Genomic DNA, 22,766 nt, shown 5'->3' with positions numbered 1-22,766 from the left:
GTTTTTGTTATTGCTGCAGTATTTATTAGTCTTTATTTCATTTCACAGAGTCCCATCTCAAGGTAAAGCCAAAGCAGGGCCTCTTTACCCATTGGAGCAGGTCCCGGTGTGCTGGTCGCAGCCTCTGGCGCAGTCACAGGGCCGACAGCCGTTCTCTCCAAAGCCCCAGTAGCCCACCAGGCACCTGTCACAGTTGGGACCCGCCACTCCTGGTTTGCAGTAGCAGAATCCTGTCCGTGGGTGGCATCTCCAGCTGCTGCTGAATGTGGTGTTGGCTGAACCCATGGGCTGGCAGGCACAGGCTGTGGACACACAGTAAGAGGCAATTCAAATTACGTGCCATGGGGTCAGTTGGTTTAGTGATATTTTTGCAAGGCTGATAATCTTGTACCCTCTTCCTCATGCTCAGTAGTTTTAAGTCAGAACTAGTAAACATTTGCAATTTTCTTTTTCTTTTTAATTTGTTAGACAAAGCAAAACAAGGACAACTGTGAGCATTTGTGCATGAAAGTCAGTTCTTCCCTACTACAAATGTCATGACCACACAGGGTTTTGAAGTGATACCAGGAAGTTTGTCTTTGTATTTATTTTTAAATGGCTTTGAAGGTGATTCACCTTAAAAGTATTTTACAGAAAGTTTCACTAGCAAGGACAAGGTAAAGATTTATAGCTATTGCCTACATTGCCTTTCCTGTAAACACAGAGATCACAAAACTACTGTTTCCTCTGGGGTAGGTGCAGCTTGTACAGGTGATTCAGATGACCTGAGACATACTTTCAATTTCTGCCTCCAAAGAGTGCACAAATTCCCTTCAGTTCCTTTCTAAACATCACACCATGCAGTACTGTATGTGTTTAAAGAAGGTGATTTTTTTTTTTTTACAAATGCATGAGCAGCTTTTTTCTAAGAAGGCAAGCAGAATGAGAGAAGACCTCTAAATTTACTAGATGCATTTTACATGTAGCTGAAGATGAGCAAATAGGAGGAAAAACTTCCAAATCTTTCAAATGCTGTTGCCAGTTTGACACCAGCCTAGCAACTCAAGGCAATTTGGCAGAAAACATATAGTTGCAGCTCCTGTGGGCATCTCTTCCTGCACAGACAATAAATTGTCATAATCCCACACCACTGGTACATTCCTGATGTGACAGCATCAGGGAGAGATACACAGAGAGGTGCAAGCCAGCACAGTTGACTCCTCTGCATCAGGGCAGAACCTGGCTGGGATGGTCAAGCCTCCTGCCAACATCTCTGCAAAAGTAAAATACAAGCAGTAAACAAACCTACTAATCTTTGATGTTCAGACAAGTTTGATCAAAATGAGAACTGAGCTGAACTCCAGGCCTTCATATTTCATCTCTCTTTTGTGTTAAGAAAGCAGCATGCTCTGACTTTTACTTGTAGCAGACTGAAAAGGTAATGCATCACTGCTTCATCCATCTGGAAGAGGGCAGAAATAAAAATCTTGTGGCTAAGGCTTGCTTTTACAGAGATTTTCAGTTAAATGTTGCACACACAAGGTGTTTAGATAGCTTGGATCAGAGGCCAGCCTTTTTGGATGCTTATTTGAACCAAACATGATCTCCAAAGCTTTTGAAGTTTGCCCATCATTGTTTTGGATCAAACTACTTTTCTTCATGAGCTCACAGATAAGAGACCAAATGAAGACTGATGCCACACATCACTTTCCGAAGGAAAAGGGGCAAATATCTGACTAAAGAGAGTTTAAAATGTAGCAGGGACAGAATCACTTTCATCTGCAACCTCATATTTGAAACTCAGGAAAAGAAAATACCTTTTGAAAATACTACAAGAGGAAGTGCAAACAATTTTGTTTAAAGGGCATTTCTCTTATGATCTGCTTACCATATAGTTATCTTTTCCCCCATGCCCTGTGTTCTTTATGCCAATAATTTTAATAATATTATTATACTGCTGTGGATGGATATGGGCCCGTTGGGCTCAGGGGACACTAGCACAACAGCCTAGGGACAGAAAAGCCACGTGCTGTCATGGGCAATGTGCTCAGCACAATGGGCGGGCTGGCGGAGGGCAGCAGCCTCAACTTTGGGAGCAAACCCAGGGCTTGTGCTGTCAGCTCTGGAGAGCAGGTATAACACTGAAGTGCTCATTAGCCCTGACAGGTTCAAAGGCAAGGTCTGATTTTTTGCTGCTAAACTTGATTTCACCCCCTCATCCCATTTTTGCAGGGCTGACTACATCATCCTAAAAAAGAGACTCTTAGTTTGTCAGTTACTGAAAACAATGGATTTCATAGATTTGGAGATAAAGAGGGGAAACACCCTTCCTTTATTGCAGACAGGTTTGAGACACTGTCTCAAAGGAGTAAGAATTTGCCAACATCAGGTTTGTTTTCACTGCAATATTACTATACATAGGATCTACCTGTGGAGTTTTCACTTAAAATGCCTTAGATTTCTGCAACCTCTGGGTCTGTCTTTATCCCTCTTAGTTCTTAGTTTTTGGGTTTCATCAGTTTGAGTCACTTAACAGATGGATAACTCACATCATTAGACTACCTATCCCCAGCTGAGACTGGAACCTGATTCAAGAAGATGAGAACTTCTCCTACCCTATTCCTAAGGGAAAATATTACAGCACAGTGACTGACAGCAGTGGTGAAAGCTGATGAGGAAGCAGAAAACAAAAGTGCCTTTTTTTTTTTTTTTTTTTTTTTTTTTTTTTGAGGCTACAGTTCAGTAAAAATAATGTTCCCAGATGAACTGTGGGATGTATTCTCTAGTTAGAAACTGGGACAGCTTCTGCTGGATCAGAAAACAAGCTGAATCAATACATGTACAACACTTTCAGATGAGTTATACAAGTGGCTTGCAAACTCTTTACTCAGTCTGTGTTTATTTAGCATTTCAGCTTGGGTGGGTACATTGTCTGGCTTCCAGAGTATTATGTCCAAAATCCCAGTTGTGCATCTAAGGTAACTCCTAAAATAAGAGCCCACATGTCACATGCTGAAGGGGCAGCTGTGGATGACTGGGTTTTTATCTGTTTAACAGTACCAGGGGTTTGCAAATAAACCTCACAATTAAAGAAACATAAAAGCAAGTTTCCAAAACCTCACCCTTTAACATTTTCCAATATTTGACAACCCTTTCCCACTGATTTTTTGCTTCTTTTCTCTTGGCAAACCCTCATTTTCTCTCCATCCACCTCCCTGTCTAACAAAACAGCAGCTGATGTGAGAATGGCGTTGTTTGTCAAAGGCATCATCAATTATGTTAGGGACGGTGTGCAGACAGTCCTGGCTCAGAGCTGGGCAGTTTATTTTGGTTCTCCCCTTGACAGTAGTGTAGTGAAAAACATCATTTTACTTTAAAGTTGCCTATTGGACACAGAGTACCACTAAGCAACCTCTTGCTTTTTAGTCTCACTCCCAATACTAGGTTTTTGTGAGACACTACTGTAAAAGGGAGGAGACAAGGAATAATGAAAAATGAATAATTCATACTGCAATCCCCACTCAAGTCTGTAAGAAATCTGTCTGCCCTCAGCACAGCTGTCTTCCCCATGTAATTAGACACAGATGTAAATATAATATAGGTTGTAACAATATGGTCCCAGCTTACAGTAAAATACCAGGTGCTCCAAGTAAGTCAATGGCCTTTGAGGTACCTTGTCTTAAACTTTTGTCTAATAATATTGCATAAGAGATAGCTGTGAGCAGACTGAATATTTGATTAAAAAAAACCAAACTGAACAGTCAAAATGAAAAATCAGTCTTTTGAGTCTGAAATACATGTGCATATTGGGAATATATGATCAAACCAGTGTGATTTTTAAAGCATATCAGGTGTGGGGATTGACTCTGCCAAATGTATGAAATGTAGGAAATAAGATAGCACTGTGTGTGGTCAGGGCTGATTAAGACAGACTTTGAACCAAGATGTGATGGGGCCTTTGTGATATTAGAATTAAAAGTTCACTCCCTCTGCTCAGAAGTAAAAGGATGAGAAGCAGAGCCTTTCAGACCATGTGTGTGTGCATGTGCATCTGGGCACATTTTAATTTTCTAGCCTGGCTCTTTGAGTAAAAAAGCTTGTTTTCCTGGAGACCCTTTTTAATGGGTCTACATGCCTGCATTACTTTTAAGCTAAGCAAAGGGTGAGTACAAAAGATGGTGCCATTTCAGAAGGATCCCTTAAGCCTTGGAATAAGCCACAGGAAAGAGCCAAGGATACAGCAGCTTTTCTAACCATTGGTTAGGAAACAATTAGTCTTTTGAGTCAAAGCTCCCATGCTAGTCTATATACAAACTAGTTAATCCTGTGTTGTCACCCCCAATAACAGGCAGGTGTGTGCCTTGCTCTGGGACTCTTTTCATGCCTTTTTTTCTTTTTAATATAGATCTAAGCAGTGTCTAAACAAGGCTCTGCCCATGGCCCGGCTCTCATTCATCCCAGCTGGTAGGAATAGGAGAAGCAAAGGGATCAGAGACAGGCTACCTCTGCAGACAAAAAGGAATAGCAGATTCACACTTCCATATAAAATTTCAGCAGATTTTTTTTTTTAAATTATTATTTCTGGAGGAATGTCTTTGCAGTCTCACACTGGAGGGTCAGCTAAGCGTGGTTTAGATAGTGCCAGGAGATCCAATTGTTATACAACATTTTTTTTTCCGAGCAGATTAGGAGAGAATGCTATTCATTATTATGACTAATGCTTAAAGACTGTTTTCTGGGCTTGAGCAGTGTCCTGTTAACTTTCTGGGAGCCTGAGGGGGATGTCACAGCTGAACCTAGACTTTGCTCTGGATGGCAGAGCACTCTTCAAGCGTGCTTTCTCAAAGGGATTAGCACAGCATTTCATTCAGCTTTTTCATCAGACTTCCTTTCCCAGCTCAGTATCTACTGTACACAAGGGTCAAGTTTTCATCTCCCATTGAAAGTTTTTCCTCTGAGCTCAAAATGAGAAGATGGGTACTAGGTTGCTCTCACCAAAATCATTTGGTCTGCTGTTTGCGATTTATTACTGCTTTTCAACACTTGCTCATTGGGTGGGTTTTTCATTTAGTGTTGTTAGTCTGGCACTGTCTGCATGAATTTCTCAAAGTGATATGATGCCTAGGAATTGGTACACTTAAATCCTAAAAACATGCTAATCCAGAAGTGGCAGCTCTTCAGTTTATAATCAGCAGGATGAGGTATGACAAAAATGTATCTGGTGGTCTCATTGTCTAATATATTAGCAATGGTCAAAATAGAAACTTTTTTCTACTTTAACCAGAGTTGGTTTTAGGGTCACACAACCTGAATAACTTGGACCACACCAGATGAGGTTTACTGGCAATGCAAGTTTTCAGCCTAAGGGATAGAGAAGAGGGCCTCTATCATGCACATCCTGCAGGAGGCTTTTCAGTTTAATGGTAGCTGATGATGGTCCTGGAAGAAAATACTTCCCTCTATCAAACTGAGCCTGTTCCAGCCAAAGCCTGTCTCCACTGGTGTTTCTGGTATTGCTCTCTCTGATAATAACCAAAGTAGTGAAGAGTTCCCTGGAAATTCTCTGCAGAGGTGCAGAGTAACATGAAGCACACACTTACATAGTGTCTGCAATCCACATGGGGAAGTGTTTGGGGATTGGGTCTTCCATCATACAAAGTACTACCTATTATGGTAATTTGTCAAATCTTATTGTGGGAATTTTCTTCTTTGCCTTAAATAAAAGGGAAAAGGCACAGATTAACCACCTCCTTCCCAGTTTGCTCTGAACCCTGTAGTTATATCCAGAGTACCTCCTTTTCCCACAGAGGTACAAGCATTGTGCACACAGCTGCTGTAAAAGCCAAGTGGGCTGCAATGCCCTTTCCTTATATCTTGATATGGTAAGCATTCGTGAATGCCTTTACACCCTTGGGAAAAGGTTGCATTGACTTGAATCATTCACAGATAGGGTCGTGCTTGCCTTTGCTGCTGAATCAAACCCATTAAAACCATCTCAGCTAAGAGAAACTCTAGTGGAGGCTGGTGATCCAGAGTACCTCTTAAAGAAATAGATATGCTTTAGAGGGCAATTCAGTTTCATTTGTTTCAGGCATCTACCTTAGACTGCAATAAATAATTCCCCAGAGGTCCCTCTGTTTCTCCGCTGACAGAACAAGGAGCCTAAAAAAGACATATAACTTTCAGTGACTAAAGCAGGATGGCAGCTCTCTAGGCCTGAGCATGCAGCCCAGAGTGGAGACAATTGCATTTGGGGCCTTCTGCTGGCAGCAGCACCTTTGGAGGTGAAAAGAACATTGTTGTGCTTGATTGGCACAACAGGAATAAAGCTCTTTCAACAAGGTACATTTCTGAACAGTTTTTCTTTTGCTATGCAGAGTATTGGCAGGAGAGAGCTGTAACCAGACCAGACAAGAGAGGCAGACGTAGAGTCAAGGTCTGATTTCATCTACGCCAAGAGTTCTAGGGTTTCCAGATAGATAGGCTGTATTTTCAAACAAAGTTTTTTCCTCTTTGCTGCTCTCCAGTGCTCCTTGACTTTAGCAGTTATCTAGTGTTACAGATGATGCTGGTTACTGCACCATCTCACTGCTGCTCAGTACAAGAGTTTATACACAGATTCTTTCAGGTGCTATGAGATTGAAAGCTAATCTTCTGGCACAACAATTTGCTCTTATTACAATATTTCCCTGTAGCAAATCTGCTCAGAGTAGAAACAGAACTAGAAAGGGGCCACCATAGAACACTGCAGGATACAGGGTGAGCCAGATAAGGTCACCCTCTACCCTGTCTGCTGATCCATTTTCTGCGATGAGCATTGTGAAAAGGTTGTGTGGGAGCAGTCTACTGTCACCAGGTTTCAGTGGGAAGAAGGCAAAAGAGCAGAAACATTGGATATATTGGGCACAGAAACTTTAAGCAATATCATAAGACTCACAGTCCTAGGGAGAGGAGTAACCAAAGTGTTAAGGAGGAATCATGTTGAAGAATGAAAGTCAGAAAAGCTTCAAAAGCTCATTATGTCAGTGGGCAAGAAGTTGGATAACAGAGGATGATGTTCTCTATGTTGGCAACTGAGCTATGGGGAAGGAAAACTATCCAAAAGGAAAAATGAAATTAGGCTGGAAATAGCAACCTCTCAAACAGATGTGAGATAGAATCAGACATGAAACCTGGCAGGGTACGTAGGAAATGTTTACTTTAACTGAGGGAGATTTGGGCTATTTGCCAGACTGGCTGGGTGCAAACTATCTTGATCCAGACGTTGTACATCCTCTGTGTGCAGCCATTATTGCCTCTGTGCCCGAGACACACCCTAACACATTCTGCTGAAGTGATGATTATGCAATTTATTTGGGCAGAGCACCCCATAACAGCTGTAGAGTGTGGAGATAAGTCGGACTGAGTTCTGATGTATTTGCTTCCAAGTGAATACGCACAGTCCCGGGCCTCCTGTATCTTCTGAATCCACTGTATGTATTTATGTGCACAGATGTTGTCAATCAAATGGGATTTAACAATAGCTTGCACATAGGCTCACACAGTCTTGAGAGGTACAGAAAAACACCCCAGGTAAATAAAATGTGCCTCAAGAGAAAAGGAACCATATTAATTTAAAACCAAACACAAGAAGAATGTACCTTTCCCCAGGAGGAAATGCATTTGGAGAATTGAATCAGTTATCACAAAAAAAATGTGTCATAGCATGGGGACCAATAGACACAAAAAAATCAGGATGATTACCTTTGATTAAAACCCCCTGTAGCTTAGGAAAAGAATACAAAGAAAAGATAGTAACACTCATGAGTTACTGATAGGTGTTACTGATTCTATAGAAATTACTTTGTTCTTTCAATGATTCTTTCACCATTCCCTTTTCACCTCATGTAACAGGGTCACTTACGTTTGCAGACCTCTGGAGAAGACAAGGGCTGCTCCCTGTCTCGGTAGAAGCCTGGTTTGCACCTCTGGCACCGATGTCCCTCCGTGTTGTGCCTGCAGTTGTCACAGACCCCCCCGCTGCGCTTCCCCGAGGCCAGCCAGACACTCAGGTCAAAGTGGCAGCTCTCGGCGTGGTTGTGACAGCGACACTCTGGTGAGGACAAGAGAATGGCCTTCAGGCTTTTGTAACTGACACAGGGATCATGGTAGCATTTTCCAAATCAATCTGGCAGTATTTTAAAACCTGCTAGAACCTGGAATGTGAGAGGGTGTAGCTACATGAAAACCAGATTTCTGGCTTGTAAATTCCACTCCCCAGTAGCCCCAGTCCAGAAAAACGACATGCACACTGAAGTTTTCCATCAATGACCAGCAATTTATCCCAAATTTCTGTAATGGCATCATTACTGTAAATCACAGAAGTGTTTGTAGGGGAGCTTTGCCTGCTGATATGGTGAGTGCTCACCCTGAGAGCCTGGCTCAGTAAACTCCCTTCCACTTACTTCTGCATTCATTTGGTGCCCCTGTTTTCCCATCTCCAGGCTTCCAAGGCTGGTCGTTGTAGAGAGGAGCACATTTCTCACAGTGGTCCCCTGCCGTGTTGTGTCTGCACACACACTTCCCATGGACCTGTCAGGGGAAAGAGGGTACAGTCAAATAGCTACAAGAACAGGTGGAGTCCCCAGCAGCCTCATGAGGAGGTGGGATTTCTGCACAATTCCCACACAGCTGCCTGGCTCTCTAGGAAACCCACAGAGCCTGGAGATAAAATGCGTAGCTCTCTCTTTTCACAGTAATTAATGATGTAGAATTTTTCCTTTATCTTACAAAATGCACATAGCAACAATTTAACTCTCAGTTGGCTATTTAACTACTGCATTGATGAACAACCTCTAGACTCTAAATTGGGTGAGCTAATAGGTCTTATTTTGATTTACAAGTTCAGGGCAAGAACATTAAAAGAGTATCAGATATACTCTGGGTAGCAGAGCCAAGTCACAGGAGAGCACAGGCTAAGAGAGGATGCTGGGCTCTGTCTTATTTGACATTAACACTCATCTGAAAGAGAGTGTAAATATAGGGAAGTGTAATTGCCACGAATTACTAAGTTATAAATTATTAGATGAATGAGCAAATAGTCCTGGACATCCCAGCACAGTTAAAAATGTAGCGAAAATGTTAAAAATGGAAAAATACCAACCCTCAGAAAAGTAACCTAAAACCACACATTCTATGAGAAAGGCACTGATATTTTAACTGAAGTGCAGTAGGCACCAGACTTACATATCACTATATATAAATTATATTAGTAGAAAAGGCCCTGTAAAATTTTGGGCTATGGAACTATGAGCACTGTAACTCCAAAGGGACAGAAAATTTTACCTACAATACTGTGTTCAGTTTGAGCATCTTATTAGCAGATAAATTAGGAATTAGAAGATGTTCAACAAAAATGAGCAAAAGCTGGCTGAAGAATAGGTCTGAAGCACATAAACCCATCTAAGCCAGAAAACAATACATAATATTTGATGGGCAAATAAAGTGCAAAAAGTCTTGATTAAGACTGGCTGAAGAGTTCTTTCTGTGACTTTGGTTCGAAAATTACTTGAAGAAAGAACTTGCTTCCTTTGTACTTACCTACCTTCATTGGAACACAATAATGATTTGTAGTCATGGAAATATTCAAACACATATCAGTATTCACACCAGAAACCAGACCTTGCAAACTGAGCTAGTCCAGCCTTCAAAGAAAAAGTCACCATTGGAACTACTTCTGCTCTGTAATTTTACACACCAGGAGTAAAGCAGCTACTTCCACAATAAACTGTGAATTGGTGCACGAGATTCTGTACCCACATCTAAGAACAGCATTACAGAAGGGTTTTTATGTTGTTGCTTAGTTTTGTTTGGTTTTTTAAAGAAATAGATAGTATTCTAATATCTGTTTGCAATGCCTCTGGGAAAGGATTTCAAACATACTTTTTTGGAGGAAATGTCAAGCATAAGTGTGAGAGAAAGGGAAGGGTGGTACCATAAGTCATGTTCTACATTTATCACAAGAGCAGCTGCTGTTATGCCAGGAGACACTTGTACTAGAGCAGGAAATGCACAGAAATCAGGGATTAGACCCCTGTCTCTCCGTGGGCTGTTGAGGATCCTGAGCTCAGCACAGCTCTGCCCCACTGCACATAACAAAAAAACAACAACAACAACAACAACAACAACAACAACAAAAACCACCACAACCAGGCTGAAATTTCATTTTGACTGGGGTGTGAATTGGCTTTCCATAGTCTTTCCTGAAGGTCAGGCTCTCCCTGCAGGCCCCTGACAGGGCAGCAGTGTGGAGGTGCTCTCCTGCCCCCAAACTCCTGTGCCTGCAGCAATTTCCTCTCCGCTGCCCTGGTTTCTAATCCTCCCCGAGCAGAATGTGATGTAGCGAGCAGAGGGAGCGGCTGCAGCTGATGCCATGGCCCCTGCACGGCCAGCTGGCGGGTTGGCTGCCTGCTCACGGTGCTCTGAGCACCTGAACTTTACAGCTCATTCTGAAATGGATTGGAACAAAATCCAAGATCGCCTCACTTTCTTAGGAAATACTTCTTGAAATGTATTCCTATGTAAAATCTGTAAATTAGCCCAATTCATTTTTTAGAAATACACACAAAAACTGTGCATTCACTATATTTTAAAAATTATATGAAAAATGCTAAGACTACCATTGAGAAATGGTAGAATTAAACCAAACAATCTTGTTTTAGCATTGAATGCCATGATCAAATATTCAGTATTCCACAGGATCCTGTGCTTACAGGGTGCAGCACAGATGGTGTGAACGCTCATGAACAATTAATCAGAAAAATAAACAGTAAAATTCAGTGAGAGAGCAGGAAAGCTTGAGTTATTGTTTGGAAAGTAGATGTGTTAGTCTGCTCAGTGCCCACTGGTTTGTTGTGAACTGTAGTTTGTGGCATGTTGTGAGCAGGACAGAGGCAGAGAAGCAGCTTCCTACCTGTGATCCCTTCTATGGAACAGCTACCAAATGCATGTGGAAGGATGATTGGTTCTCCTGCTGGCTGTCTGCTAGGCTTTCCAGCCCTTTTGTCTAAGCCATTGAGCAGGCACAGGGAAACAGGGAAGCTGGAATGGAACTTCTTTAGAAAGTGTTAGATTTGAATACTAACATTTTTGGTATAGGTTTAAGAAAAAGGCAAAGAAATTGATTGGTAATGATGCAAAGATAAAGTAAAAAAAAGAGAAAGTCTGCCATGAGTTGTCTGTGCATGGGTGTCAAGGAATATTTTTTCCATGGAGAGTAATCTCAGCATTCATGGGTGAAACAGCTACAGAAGAGAGTGCAACGTGTGGTGACAATGAATTACAGAAAGGATTTGGATAGAAGAGAACAGAGATGAACAGCTCACATCAAACACACAAGAAAAGTAATTAATGGATGTAAGTGGCCATCACATAAAGACTGGTTAATGCAGGTAAAGCTAAGCTGTGGAAGAAACCTGTTACATTTAAGTGTGAGATGAAATAAGGTGAAATAAGGCTAGGTGAGGTGGCTGTGAGTAATGAGACAATTTGTTCTGTTAGAGAGGAAGAGATAGGAGAGGCAGCCAGAGACTAAAGTCCAGGAAGGAACAAGAATGAAATACAGGAAGCTGTGAGATGAAATAGGAAATGGGATATCTGCTTAAAGACCGGAGAACGTGAGAATCACATTCAACACCAGCACAAGGAGAACAGGTGTGTCCCTGAGTTGTTATTCACTGCTGAAATAAGGCAGCATTTCTCTCACCAAAGTGTGACCAAAAAATGGGAAAATTGCAATCTCTGCCAAATGCAAGATCTCGGGATGCACTGGATCTCACTGGAACACAAACACTGTGCCAAGGAAAATAATCAGACAAGTACAGATCCAGGGGAGCTATGCTGACACTTTTCTATATCCTTGAAAGCAGGATCAGATTTACATAGAGATAACTATGATTAATAAGGAGAGGATTGTCAGGAAGCAGCAAGAACCAGCTGCTTTTTAAGGGCCAAAGAGCTACAAGCTGAGGTTTTCAACAACAAAGGCTGTGAGGGGGCACCATCCCAAGCACTGTGGGCAGGGCAGGGAGCTGGCACTACAGTCCAGGGACAGCTCAGAAACAAAAAGGAAAGGGACTGGGATAATTCAGGAGCAGCAAGAGACAGGCCAAGAAAGACACAACATGAATGCAAAGTCCATTCAGAGAGCAGAATGGGAGACAAGCACAGCACACACCAGGGAAAGGTGCAGAGGGAAGGTACAGACCTAGAGCAGAGCCCCAGCACCCACCCCCCCCCCCCCCCCCCCCCCCCCCAGGTGGCAGGGCCAGAGGCAGGGACACAAACAGGCACACCCAGAGCATAGCTGAAACAGGCTGTGAGAGCCCAGGGCTGAGCTGAATAGGACCCCAAATCCAGTGGCCAGAGAGCACGGGTAAGAGTCCCAGGTGGAGCTGGTCAGGACTGTTAAAGTTCTATTAGTGCCTTCAGGACACGAATAATAACACTTTGATTGCCACTGGATTATTGTCTTTGGAATCTTTAGGATATCTGACTACAGGGAAGTGCCTGAGGTAGGAAATACTTCAGTGTTCTTCATCTGGAGCTGGCAATCCAGGTGGAGGAAGCCTGAAAGCAAGGTGTGAGCAACAGAGGCAAGATTCATGCCACCAGTTAGGAAACAAACTAGTTTTTATCTAAAGCCTGAGTAGTTTATGACAGTGATTTATATGAATGCATAAACAGGTATTGGTACAGCAGATAAAAAATTGAGATCCAGGGGATTTCTGTATCACTTCTATATTTCAGTTTATCCTTTTGTTCCATAGGTTGCACTTGACATATCCTGACCCTTAAATACAAAAGTGTTTAGGCCTGTATGGGCTTCTCCACTGTGCTCATTGCTGCAGTATTTGAGTACTTTGGAAACATTATGAAATTTATTTTTATGACACTTCCCTTCATCTGCTTTTCCTCATTACTCTGATAACTGTATTGTCTCTGAGGCTCTTTCCCATTCATTGTATTGAGAGTTCAGTCACTCTCACAAGTTTTTTTGAAACTGGATGGTATCTTCCAAAGTTATTGTGGGAAATGGATCTGAGAAAAAGATGCAGGCAGGCAGACTGTGTGATTGTATAAACCTCCCCATTTCATAATACCAGTGTGAAGTCCCATGAACATCACCTGGAATATTGCACTCCTGGTCTCCCAGTGCATTCAGCTAGGGTTGGTCCTGTCACTAATGCAGGCTGTCAGCTTTGAAAGATGAAATCTGTTGCTTTAAATGCCGATATTCTGGCTTCTACATGCTTCAAGTTTTTTAATCAATTTTGCAAAGGGTAGATATTTATAAACTGAAATACCTGAATTTAGAGGATATTATTAGTCCAGGAAAGGAACACAAATGTTTTGCTATGCTGAATCACCATCATATTGGCTTTAATGGCCATGTGAAAGTGAGTTCTGCTTTTGTATTTTGGTACAGCATCTGTGTTCTTGGACCGTGGCTTCATGATGTAAACTTTTTCTGGATAATCTCAATTTGAGATATTTCCTTACTACTTCTTTCTATGCTGTCACCTACATCATGCCCTGACTTATGTATAAATTGAGCTGTGAAACCAAACCATGTTTGGGAAAAAGCTAAACCAAGGGCTTTTTTTTTTTTTTTTTTTTTTTTCCTTGGCACTAGTATTTTTAATCTGGATTAATTCCCTCAGCTGTCTCACAGTACAGTCATGCTGTTACAAGTCTGGTGTTGCTGCCAAAGGCTTTGATTTGTACATCAGCCACCTGAGCAGCTTTGAATCAGGACATAGAGGAGGTTATAGCTTTGTGGATTTTAATGTAGGATAATCAGTTCCAATCATTTAGCTTGACTTGCTATACTCAGCCATGAGTTTCATCCAGTAGTTCCATTGAGCTCTGTAACTTCTGGTGGATTTATAGCACATAGCATAGAACTTTATCCTGTATTCATACAGCAGTTCAAGGAAATTACATGATCCTTAGTCATTTTTGCACAAAGCTTCTTCACCTGAATTCTGATCCACAGCTGAGAGAGTGAGAGAAAATTCTCAACCTCTTTGTCCTGCAGTTTTTAAATTTTTCTAAACTATGTTCAGCTTTGTATAATACCTGAAGCCTCTTGCTTTCTCTCTGCCCATTTAATTTCTTTACCTATTGTCCTTCCAGTAAAGGTTGTGGTTGTTGCTCTTTTCCGTGGGCTACTCTCAGTCTATTTGGGGGCTTTATTCCTAATGAATGAAGGCTAAATTTGGAAGCCTTCCAGGTCAGAGCAACTGTTGCTGATTCAGAAAAAATGTTTGCCTTTGGACTCTATTCACTCTGTAATGTCACCAGGGAAATTTGGGATACCACAGTTCACATTGACACCAGATGCTACCCCTTACCTGCTTGTAGTAAATTGACTCTTCCTGGGTCATTTTGCATGGTTAAATGAAACAGTGTCTGCTGTTCTGCTTTGTTTCTCTTTGTCCTGGGTTGTAGTATAGAATGTACACAAAGTGTTTATTCTATCACCATCTTCATGAACTCTTGAAACCGAGTGGGACAGAGCTCTAGTGTAGGGCTGTCTTCTGCTAATGGCCCATTAACGCCTTGCCCATGACTCACAGGTAACTCCCTCCAGGAGTTATCATCAAGGACCCACTTCACACCATCAAGGACCCACTTCACACTCATCATCCCATTGTGAGATGCTCCGCCCAGGGGGAGGAGCCAAGCATTCTCACCTGGATATAAGCTGGTATTTGGAACAGTGCAAGGAGCCCTTACCTACTGGATTCCCAGAGGAGTAGAGCTACCAGACATTTCTACAGGATCACTGCTTCAGGACGACCACCTCATCTGGACTGCTTCCACCATCCTGCTCAGGCTGTATTCTGACTCTGTCAGTGGCCCTTTGTGTTATTGCATTTATTTTATTTTTACCTTTTTACCTTTCTTCTTATTAAATTGTATCTCTGACTTGGAGCCTCTCACTCATTTTGCTTTCAAACCACAACACTCTTGCAGCTCTAATGGGCTCTTTGGTCTCTCCAAATGGAAAGACATATCTGTGCAGATTTATAAGAAATCCTTGAATATCAAGTCCTAAGGAGATCACATACAAACTGTAAGAGGCCAAACTAAAAATCCCCTTCAACTTTTTCAAAGTTGGAAAGAGACTGGGTGATTTGGGAGGAAGTCCCAGATTACAGTGCCTGCTGAGGGCAGATGGACAGTTCAAATTCCTACTCTAATCAGGAATGAGAAAAGCCATTATTTTCTTCTGTCACTTGCTGTTTTCGGAGAAAAGGTTTAATATATGTATATGTCAGAAAACTACTACATATAGTGGTGTTTTCTGAGGGAACTCAGTTTCTGGCTCATACTTGGTGACTTTGGTAAATTAAGTCTGCGGGAACTTGACAGGGATAAGTAGATCTGGGAATTTGTGGCAGAGCCAGCTGAGCCCATACAGGTTTTGATCTCCACAGCAGTGAGTGAGTGAATGAGCTGCTGCTGGTTTCAAATTCACTGAATTGGTAATGGTGGAGAAAAATCAGTGACAGTGTTGTTCAGCTGAATATTCAGACTGACATCCCTAAAAACTTTTTGAACAGTAACAAGATGATATTTCTCAGCCTGTAACAGTTTCATGACACAACTCTACCCTCTGCCTGATTCACCTTCCTCAGGCTTTACACACACACCTGGCTGTCCCTCAGTCCACATTCCATTCCGCTTTCTTATTGTTTTCTTTCTGAATTCTACCTTGATTATTATTGCTTTTGGGGGAAAGCTGTTCTCTTATTTTTGCCTGCAGTGCCAGTATCTCCATTATCAGTCTGTAACAAACTGCACACAAGTAACAGCTGTCAGGCTGAAATGCAGCATCTCAGTTACAGCAGGTCACCAGCTCTTGGTGAGTGTCTTAAGAATGGAGGAAGCAGAAAGGGGAATGAGACTCAGTATTTTAATATTGAGTGCCTGAATCACAGAATAATCGGTAAATACCACTGTTCAAATGTCCTGAAAGTGAGTGGCACTTTTTGCATCTCTGAGTTCTGGGCACAGCTGGAATTAGATAATGTGAAAACTTATCTGGGGATTATAAACAGAATTGCACAGAATATCTGAAGAGGAGGTAGAAAATATTTGTAAGGGTTACTACAGCCTGGTCACCTGGAAAATTGATGTAAAAAGAGCAAGTTTTATGTTATGTAACCTTCATTATGCCAAACAAGGAATCCTACTTAGAACCAGATCCTGCTCCCTTTGAAGTAAGTGGAAAACTTTCCATTTGCTTCATTGTGGAGGATCAGGCCCACAGGGAGTCTAGTTGGTCTCTGTAAACAGGATAAAGAAGCAAAAGAAACATCCGAGGCCACGTGTAAGAATTTCCTGGCAGTGTAGGTACCAATAATTAGGAAGTAAAGAAAAAACCCTAATGTTTTATACAAAAACATTTTAATCCACATTTGCTTTCCTCTTTCCGAATTTACTTCTCATGAGCTAGAAAGAGAATTGTGAAATGTTTGGCAAACAAAAAGGACTTTGGTCTAGATTCTGTGTTCTGTCCATATGCACTTTCTGCTTTATAAACTTTGTTCTGGAAGCACCTCTGGACTCAGCTAAAATGGGCCATCAAAGCAGATCCTAAACCTGACAGCTCTGTAGAGACACACATAACTTTGTACATTCTGTACTGTCAATACCTTGGACAGGATTGTGTTCTGTTGCATCCAACCATAGAACAAACTAGATGCATTCAGCTGGCTGGGTCCTGGCAGTTGTTTCACTTGTAACAACATATTAATGCCTCCATTAAAAAACAAAAACACAAACAAAAAAAACCAAAACAAAACAAAACAAAAAAAACCACAACAAAACAAAAACAAAAAACCCAAAAAACCCCCACCAAGAACCTATTTGTAAGATTTTGAAAAATGCAGGCTGTGATATTCAGAAAGGAGGGTTTTGCCATTAGCTACCATATAAAGCTATTGAAGTTGGGTAAGGAATGACATCTCTGTGTTTCCTTTTATTTTTCTGATCTGAGGAAAGCTAAAATAGAAATAGAAACCAAGAAAACATTATTGTCAATAGCAACAAACCTCAACAAAATTCAAGACATGTTTGTCCTGAAGTTTCTTGCCTGTTTACAGCTCCCATCTTCATTTCTCAAATTTTCCTCTTATCCAACATGATATTGACAGTAGTTTATACAGGAAATGTCATCTAGATAAATTGTGTTGAGGGGCTGCATGGCTTGTTTAAAAACAAGACTTGCTTTAAAAAAGAAAGCAAACACACACACATGAAAAAACAACACACCCACAACCCACAAAAAAAAACCCAACAAACAAGACAAAACAAACAAAAAAAAAACCCCAAAACCCCCCCCCAAAATCCTCACACACACAAAATCCCCACAGAAAGAGTAATTATTGCTGTTTTGCTCTAAAATAAGAAATCAGAGAATATTGTCATTGGAATCTGTGGACCTATTTTGAATCTTGCTGTATTTTCACGAACTTATGACCAGAAATATGCATGAAACTATGCAGGATTTCAAGGTATGAGGAATGATGCACCATTTGGACGTTGGGTTTACAATCTGCAGTTTTCTTGTATCCATTTGTTGCTATGACACTGTGGCATCTGTGACATTGCTTCTCACGGAGCTGCATTTCTTAGTGGCAGCCTCAGTGGAGGAGCCAGAAACTGAACGGGCTGCCCTGACTGAAGTGACATTTCCACAGATAAACTGAACATTGATAGATTATCTAACAGCCACAGCTCATCCAGTCCGTCCAAAATGGTATTGAAAAATATTGGTTCAAAAGTATCAAGAAATTCACTTTGATTTTCTCCTTTATTTAGCCTCCATGTAGTATCAGTTTAGCAGTGTTAGGAGTATTTCAAATGGAAGAGATTTCTGTCAGAGTAAGAAGAGCAGACTTGCAACTTAACAAAATAATGCATTTTCTAAGACCCAAGTGCAGAATGATCTCAGATTTTGGGCTTGTCTCATATCAAACAATTACAGTTGTATTCTACATGATATTGCTTTTGTTTTTGTTAACTACAGAAGATAAATACATCATAGGAGGACTATGAACAATTAAGAGGCTGAAACTCATAGTACTTAAGACTTTCTGTGGAGGTCTCTATGTTTTGCAGCATTTTATTTAATTATGTAACAGCATCTTAGGAAACAAAGCTGCTCTGCCTTCAATCTGTGAATGATGTGACATCAGCCACATTAAAAACTGTGGGTTTTGGGACTTATTCAGCCCATATGTACCTTAAATATTAGATATGGCCTGTGGATTGAATCAGATTATTTCTGGATATGCAGTGTTTGTAACATCTTTTCCACACCCTGTTTTATATGGGTCACCATTACCATGTGACTGAAAGCAGAGCACTTTTCCTCTGCCAAGAAATTACAAAATGGCAAAGATTTTTTTGCAGTGTAGTTTGGCTGATAGGAACTGCATCATTGGTGTTGAACCCTCAACAACAAAGGCCTTTTCCTCCTGCTTGTAGGCAAGGAGATTACTGTATTTCAAGCCAAAAAGTTATGCACTTACATAAACTCCTTTATGCTGGCTGTGTAAACCAAATCTTGAGATCTGGACCTACGCGAACTCTCCCCTCACCACTACAATATCATTATTAGTAAGTATGAGATAAAATGTAAAAGGATCCAGGAACCTGGATCTTCCAGGAGTGGGTTTTCTTTTGTGTTTGAGAAGGACTTCAGTTGTAATGTCAAAAGCACAGAAAAGATGAATACAGTAGCATGATCCCTTTACTCCAGGCTTGTGTGATCTGGGAGTAGAATTTAAGAATTTTACCACCCAAGATTTCACACTTGTCTGGCTAGTAAAAGAAATAGAACCTAAGGAAGGATATGGAGAGAACCTTCCAATTGTATCTGCAGAAGAAGGATCAACTGCCACTTTGGTCATTGGGGAAGAGGAGATGAGGAATCACCTTAATTTGCAGCAGAGGTTATTTAGGCAGGCACTAAAGAAGAGCTTTCAAAATGTTAAAAGTGTAACAATTACTGATGGTTCAAATGTTCTTGTCAGGAAAATCTCATTCAACAAGCATTCACTAGGGAAAGGTTTAGGTGTGCTTGATCACACCTCTATGTGAGGACACAAACCAGCCCACTAGTGTGGTCTTTTCCAGGCCTCTTCTAGGATTCTAGAGACAGTTAAAACTACAGAAGGCTGTTCTTATTTTTTGCACAGCTGTGTTTGAATCCTTGCTTAGACAAAGACTTGATAATATCTGTGCGAATCATGTGCTGCATCCACCCTCTCTCCCCTGGGACATGAGTCACTCATGAAATGCATTTCATCAAAACTATTTCACCTTCTGCCCTGTGAAGTCATTGATGGCACAAGAAGATTCTACTCCCTTGTGACCAGTGGGAAAAATATCCACTCATAGTTTACAGTGGTTATGCCAGTAACATACACAGTATTCTGTTTTCCTTTTCTGATGGGCAGAATGTTTGTTTTTCTACCAGCTGCATTCACTTAGTGTGTTATTCATCTATTTGATTTCACTATGTGTCTATTTAACAGTTTGCAGTAAGGACAATCCACTCTTTAAACAGCTTTTCTCCACACAGTTATGATTTAAGTGAGTCTATATTATTTGAATCTGATAGTATCATATAGTGTAGCTGAATCTTGGATTTATACCACAGATGGAACAGATTCAGAAATTATTTGAAAGTCATACAGTCCTAATTATCTTACGATACCTACCTCTGAACCTAGGAAAGTGGAAAGGAAGACAATGAATACACATTCCAAAATAACATAAACCAAAATGTCAAGTGCACCATATATCTAAAGGGACAGAAATTAGCTTAGGATGTTTTTCTTGGGTCTTTTATGTCAAAATGCACTGTGGACTAGAATTTTAAGGGTTATTTGGGTTTTCCAAGCCCAATACCAAGAAAGAGACTTCTGGATCCAGGGGAGATATGGACTAGTTTAATGAGGCTTGAATTCCATCTCTGATGTATGTGCCTAGATGTACCTGGATATTTGATTAGATTAAATCTCCCCATTACTGTTATTACCGTTCTCTACACAACGCTTGCAGTGAAATCAAAAAGGTGTCACCAGTCATTTCCTCTGAATTTCAATGTCTGAGTGTGCATTCAAACACAACTCCTCTTGTGTACATCCAGAGTCAAATGCAGATAAAAGACTGAACAGAGAAGGGACACTCCAAGTACTACAGAATAATTTTACTACAAGGTCTGGATTTGATTTTATTTTATTTTTTAATATTCTAACTTATTTTAAGATGCATGGATAAAAGAGTGGGAGAGCGGAAATTATTTTCACATCCTGAATGTTGCTGCCTATGTTGTAAAGTAACAACAGCATAGAAGGTTGAAAACCTAAAAGTATGGCTGAAACCCTAACTATGAAAGAACTGCTCATGTCTCACAAACTCAGAAAATCTGAGATCTAATGCTGAAAATCTGCTCAGGACAGATTTTGTATCAAAGAAATTCATTCTGCAGGCATATAAGTAGGAGATTTCACTCACTGTATTTGCGGTTGGATCTCTGTTCCAATTACAAAGACCCCTTTCAATTTATAGGTATCTTGAGGTCCAGAGTTTTTTGCAATTTATTTGACTTCCAGAGATTTTAGCAGTTATTATCCATGAAACTGTAGAAAGGAGTATAGGAAATATTTTCCCAGAGTGGTGTAGGTTTCAGTAATGTGGATTGACTGTGCTGCCCTTTTTTTGAATAGGCTTAGGGAGGCTGGGACAGGATGACACATAAAATATACATTTAGGCTGAGGCAGCAGAAGCACGTAGCAAGTCTAGTGAGCTGATAAATGTCTGGAACTCACCATGTTCTCCACGACTCGTGTCTTGTTGGCAAGCTCACATTCCTCTGCATGTCCATTGCAAAAGCAGCTTCCTCGGATGATCAGGTCATAAATAGCATAGTGGGCAAATCTCTGGGGTTTCTCTACCAATCCTGAGCCATGGCATGGACATTCCTGTCTTTTTAACAAAAGCAGGCGTAGGTTGGTGAGCTTCAGGAGATCCTGAGCCTCAGGACTGTAAGGGTCTTCAATCTTGTTAGCCGGACTTAAGGCACGATAAATCACCTGGAAGAGAGAAGGTTCACATCCCAGAACAGATAACAGGACTCTGCATACACAGCATGACAATCTTCAAGAAATAGCAGTAAGACTCTGCATGAGCAGTTGTGGGGCTGTGGTTGATCCCAGAGCATCACAGCTGAATTACCAAGCCACAGCAAGTGACTGTGTCCCTCCTTTAATCCCACCTCAGATGTGAGATAGAAAATACCTTCATTCAAACATCACTCCCTGGGGTTACTGAGCCCCATCACCTCTTGCAGTTTTCAGCCAATATGTTAAGGGACAAGATAAGCCTACTTCCTTGACTTTCTGAGCCAAGTGACAAGAGTGTCACTCAGAGAAATCCAAGGTTTATTGGCATAAATGCAGTGTTAATGCCATCCCAATTTCTGGAAGCATTTTAGGAGCGTGACTTTAGCATGAATTCTAGAGTCAGGTAAACAAAGACACTAAGGGCATATATGAAAGAAGTGGAAACTGTGATCGAACTTCTTCCTGAGTCATATGAACTATGTTGGAAACACAGCTCAGCTTAGGGTGAGTGAGCACTGACAGAGCCCTGTCTGCACACAAGGCCAGGTGGTTTATTAGAAGCAGCTACAGAGCAGTGAGTTCTCAAGACCCAAGATGTTTGGTGCCTGCTGCTATCTGTAGGTTGTTACTCTTTCATCACAGCATTTCTGCTGTTTGATAGTTCTCCAGATCAGCGACAGTTGGGTTTTGAGCATCACAGTTCTAATTTGGTATTTAACAGTGACTGTTGAATTTTAGCTCATCAGCACTCTACCCTTCTCTGTCTCTTGGGGTCTGCTTGTTTCTGTTGCTTTTGGGAGAGGTTGATAATGGAGGGCTGCGCCGCAGTCCTTGCCAGTGAAATACAGAACTGTTAGCACTGTTTCCAGGCTTAGATGTGCTAACTCCAATTTGACAGTTGTTTCCTCCTCTGCTTGAGATTTTCCATCATGGCAGAGGGATTTGCCCTTGGGATTCTTTGGCCCTGCTTTACAAGTGGTCACAGTCTCTGTCTGACTCATTCTGTTAGTATTAGCAGAGTGAAATCTTTGTTTCCATAGGGATTCCCTCTTTCTCTCTCTCATTTTTTTTTTCTTTCTTCCAAGTGAACTGACCAGTTTAAATGCTTGTAGCATGTGAAATACTTTTGTTTCTTTTTGTTTGCACTAGCCACAAAAGGGCTGGTGGTACATGCCTAGGAGATAGTTCAGTTACATGTTGATGGCATATGGGGAGAAAAATACCCTTAATTAACAGAATCAGCTGCAGGCTTTGCACAGAACCCAACAGAGGCAGTGGTACCTCTCCAATCTGTCCACAGTGTTTTCTATTTGATTAACTCTGTTCCTTTTTTTTTCTTTTAATTCTCTTCTCTTATATTGTCAGCTACTTACAAAGCTGCAAACAGCCTTGCTTGGTGAGATCAGAGATGTCCAGTTCCTTGTTTGATAGAGCTGTGGGCAGATTGCCCAGGCTGTGCAATGCAGGTGCCCACATTCCCCTGACCAATGAAGCCATGACAAAATAGCCCAAGCATTTCCATCCCTGTGTCTACATTCCCCTGGTCAATGGAACCATAAGCAAATGGCTCATTCTGTTTTGTCCAGGTGCCCAGCATTCCC

At 41.2% G+C, this 22,766-nt stretch overlaps 1 protein-coding gene across 1 annotated transcript in view; it reads right to left on the bottom strand.

The window, feature by feature from the left end:
* The window catches only part of LOC310913785 (netrin-4-like), a 47,285-nt gene that overhangs the window by 5,610 nt on the left and 18,909 nt on the right, over window positions 1–22,766 (bottom strand). Inside the window, exons 3-6 of the mRNA XM_083869479.1 lie at window positions 20,872–21,135; window positions 8,424–8,550; window positions 7,883–8,071; window positions 89–302 (exon numbers count right to left, since the gene is read on the bottom strand). Coding sequence (XP_083725605.1) covers window positions 89–302; window positions 7,883–8,071; window positions 8,424–8,550; window positions 20,872–21,135 — 794 coding nt within the window. The remainder of the gene's footprint in view (window positions 1–88; window positions 303–7,882; window positions 8,072–8,423; window positions 8,551–20,871; window positions 21,136–22,766) is intronic.

This window comes from Zosterops lateralis (assembly GCF_965231275.1).
Source record: "Zosterops lateralis genome assembly, chromosome: 11".
Lineage (NCBI taxonomy): Eukaryota > Metazoa > Chordata > Aves > Passeriformes > Zosteropidae > Zosterops > Zosterops lateralis.
The sequence above is the reverse complement of the archived record's forward strand: the minus strand, read 5'-3'. Positions and strand labels throughout refer to the sequence as shown.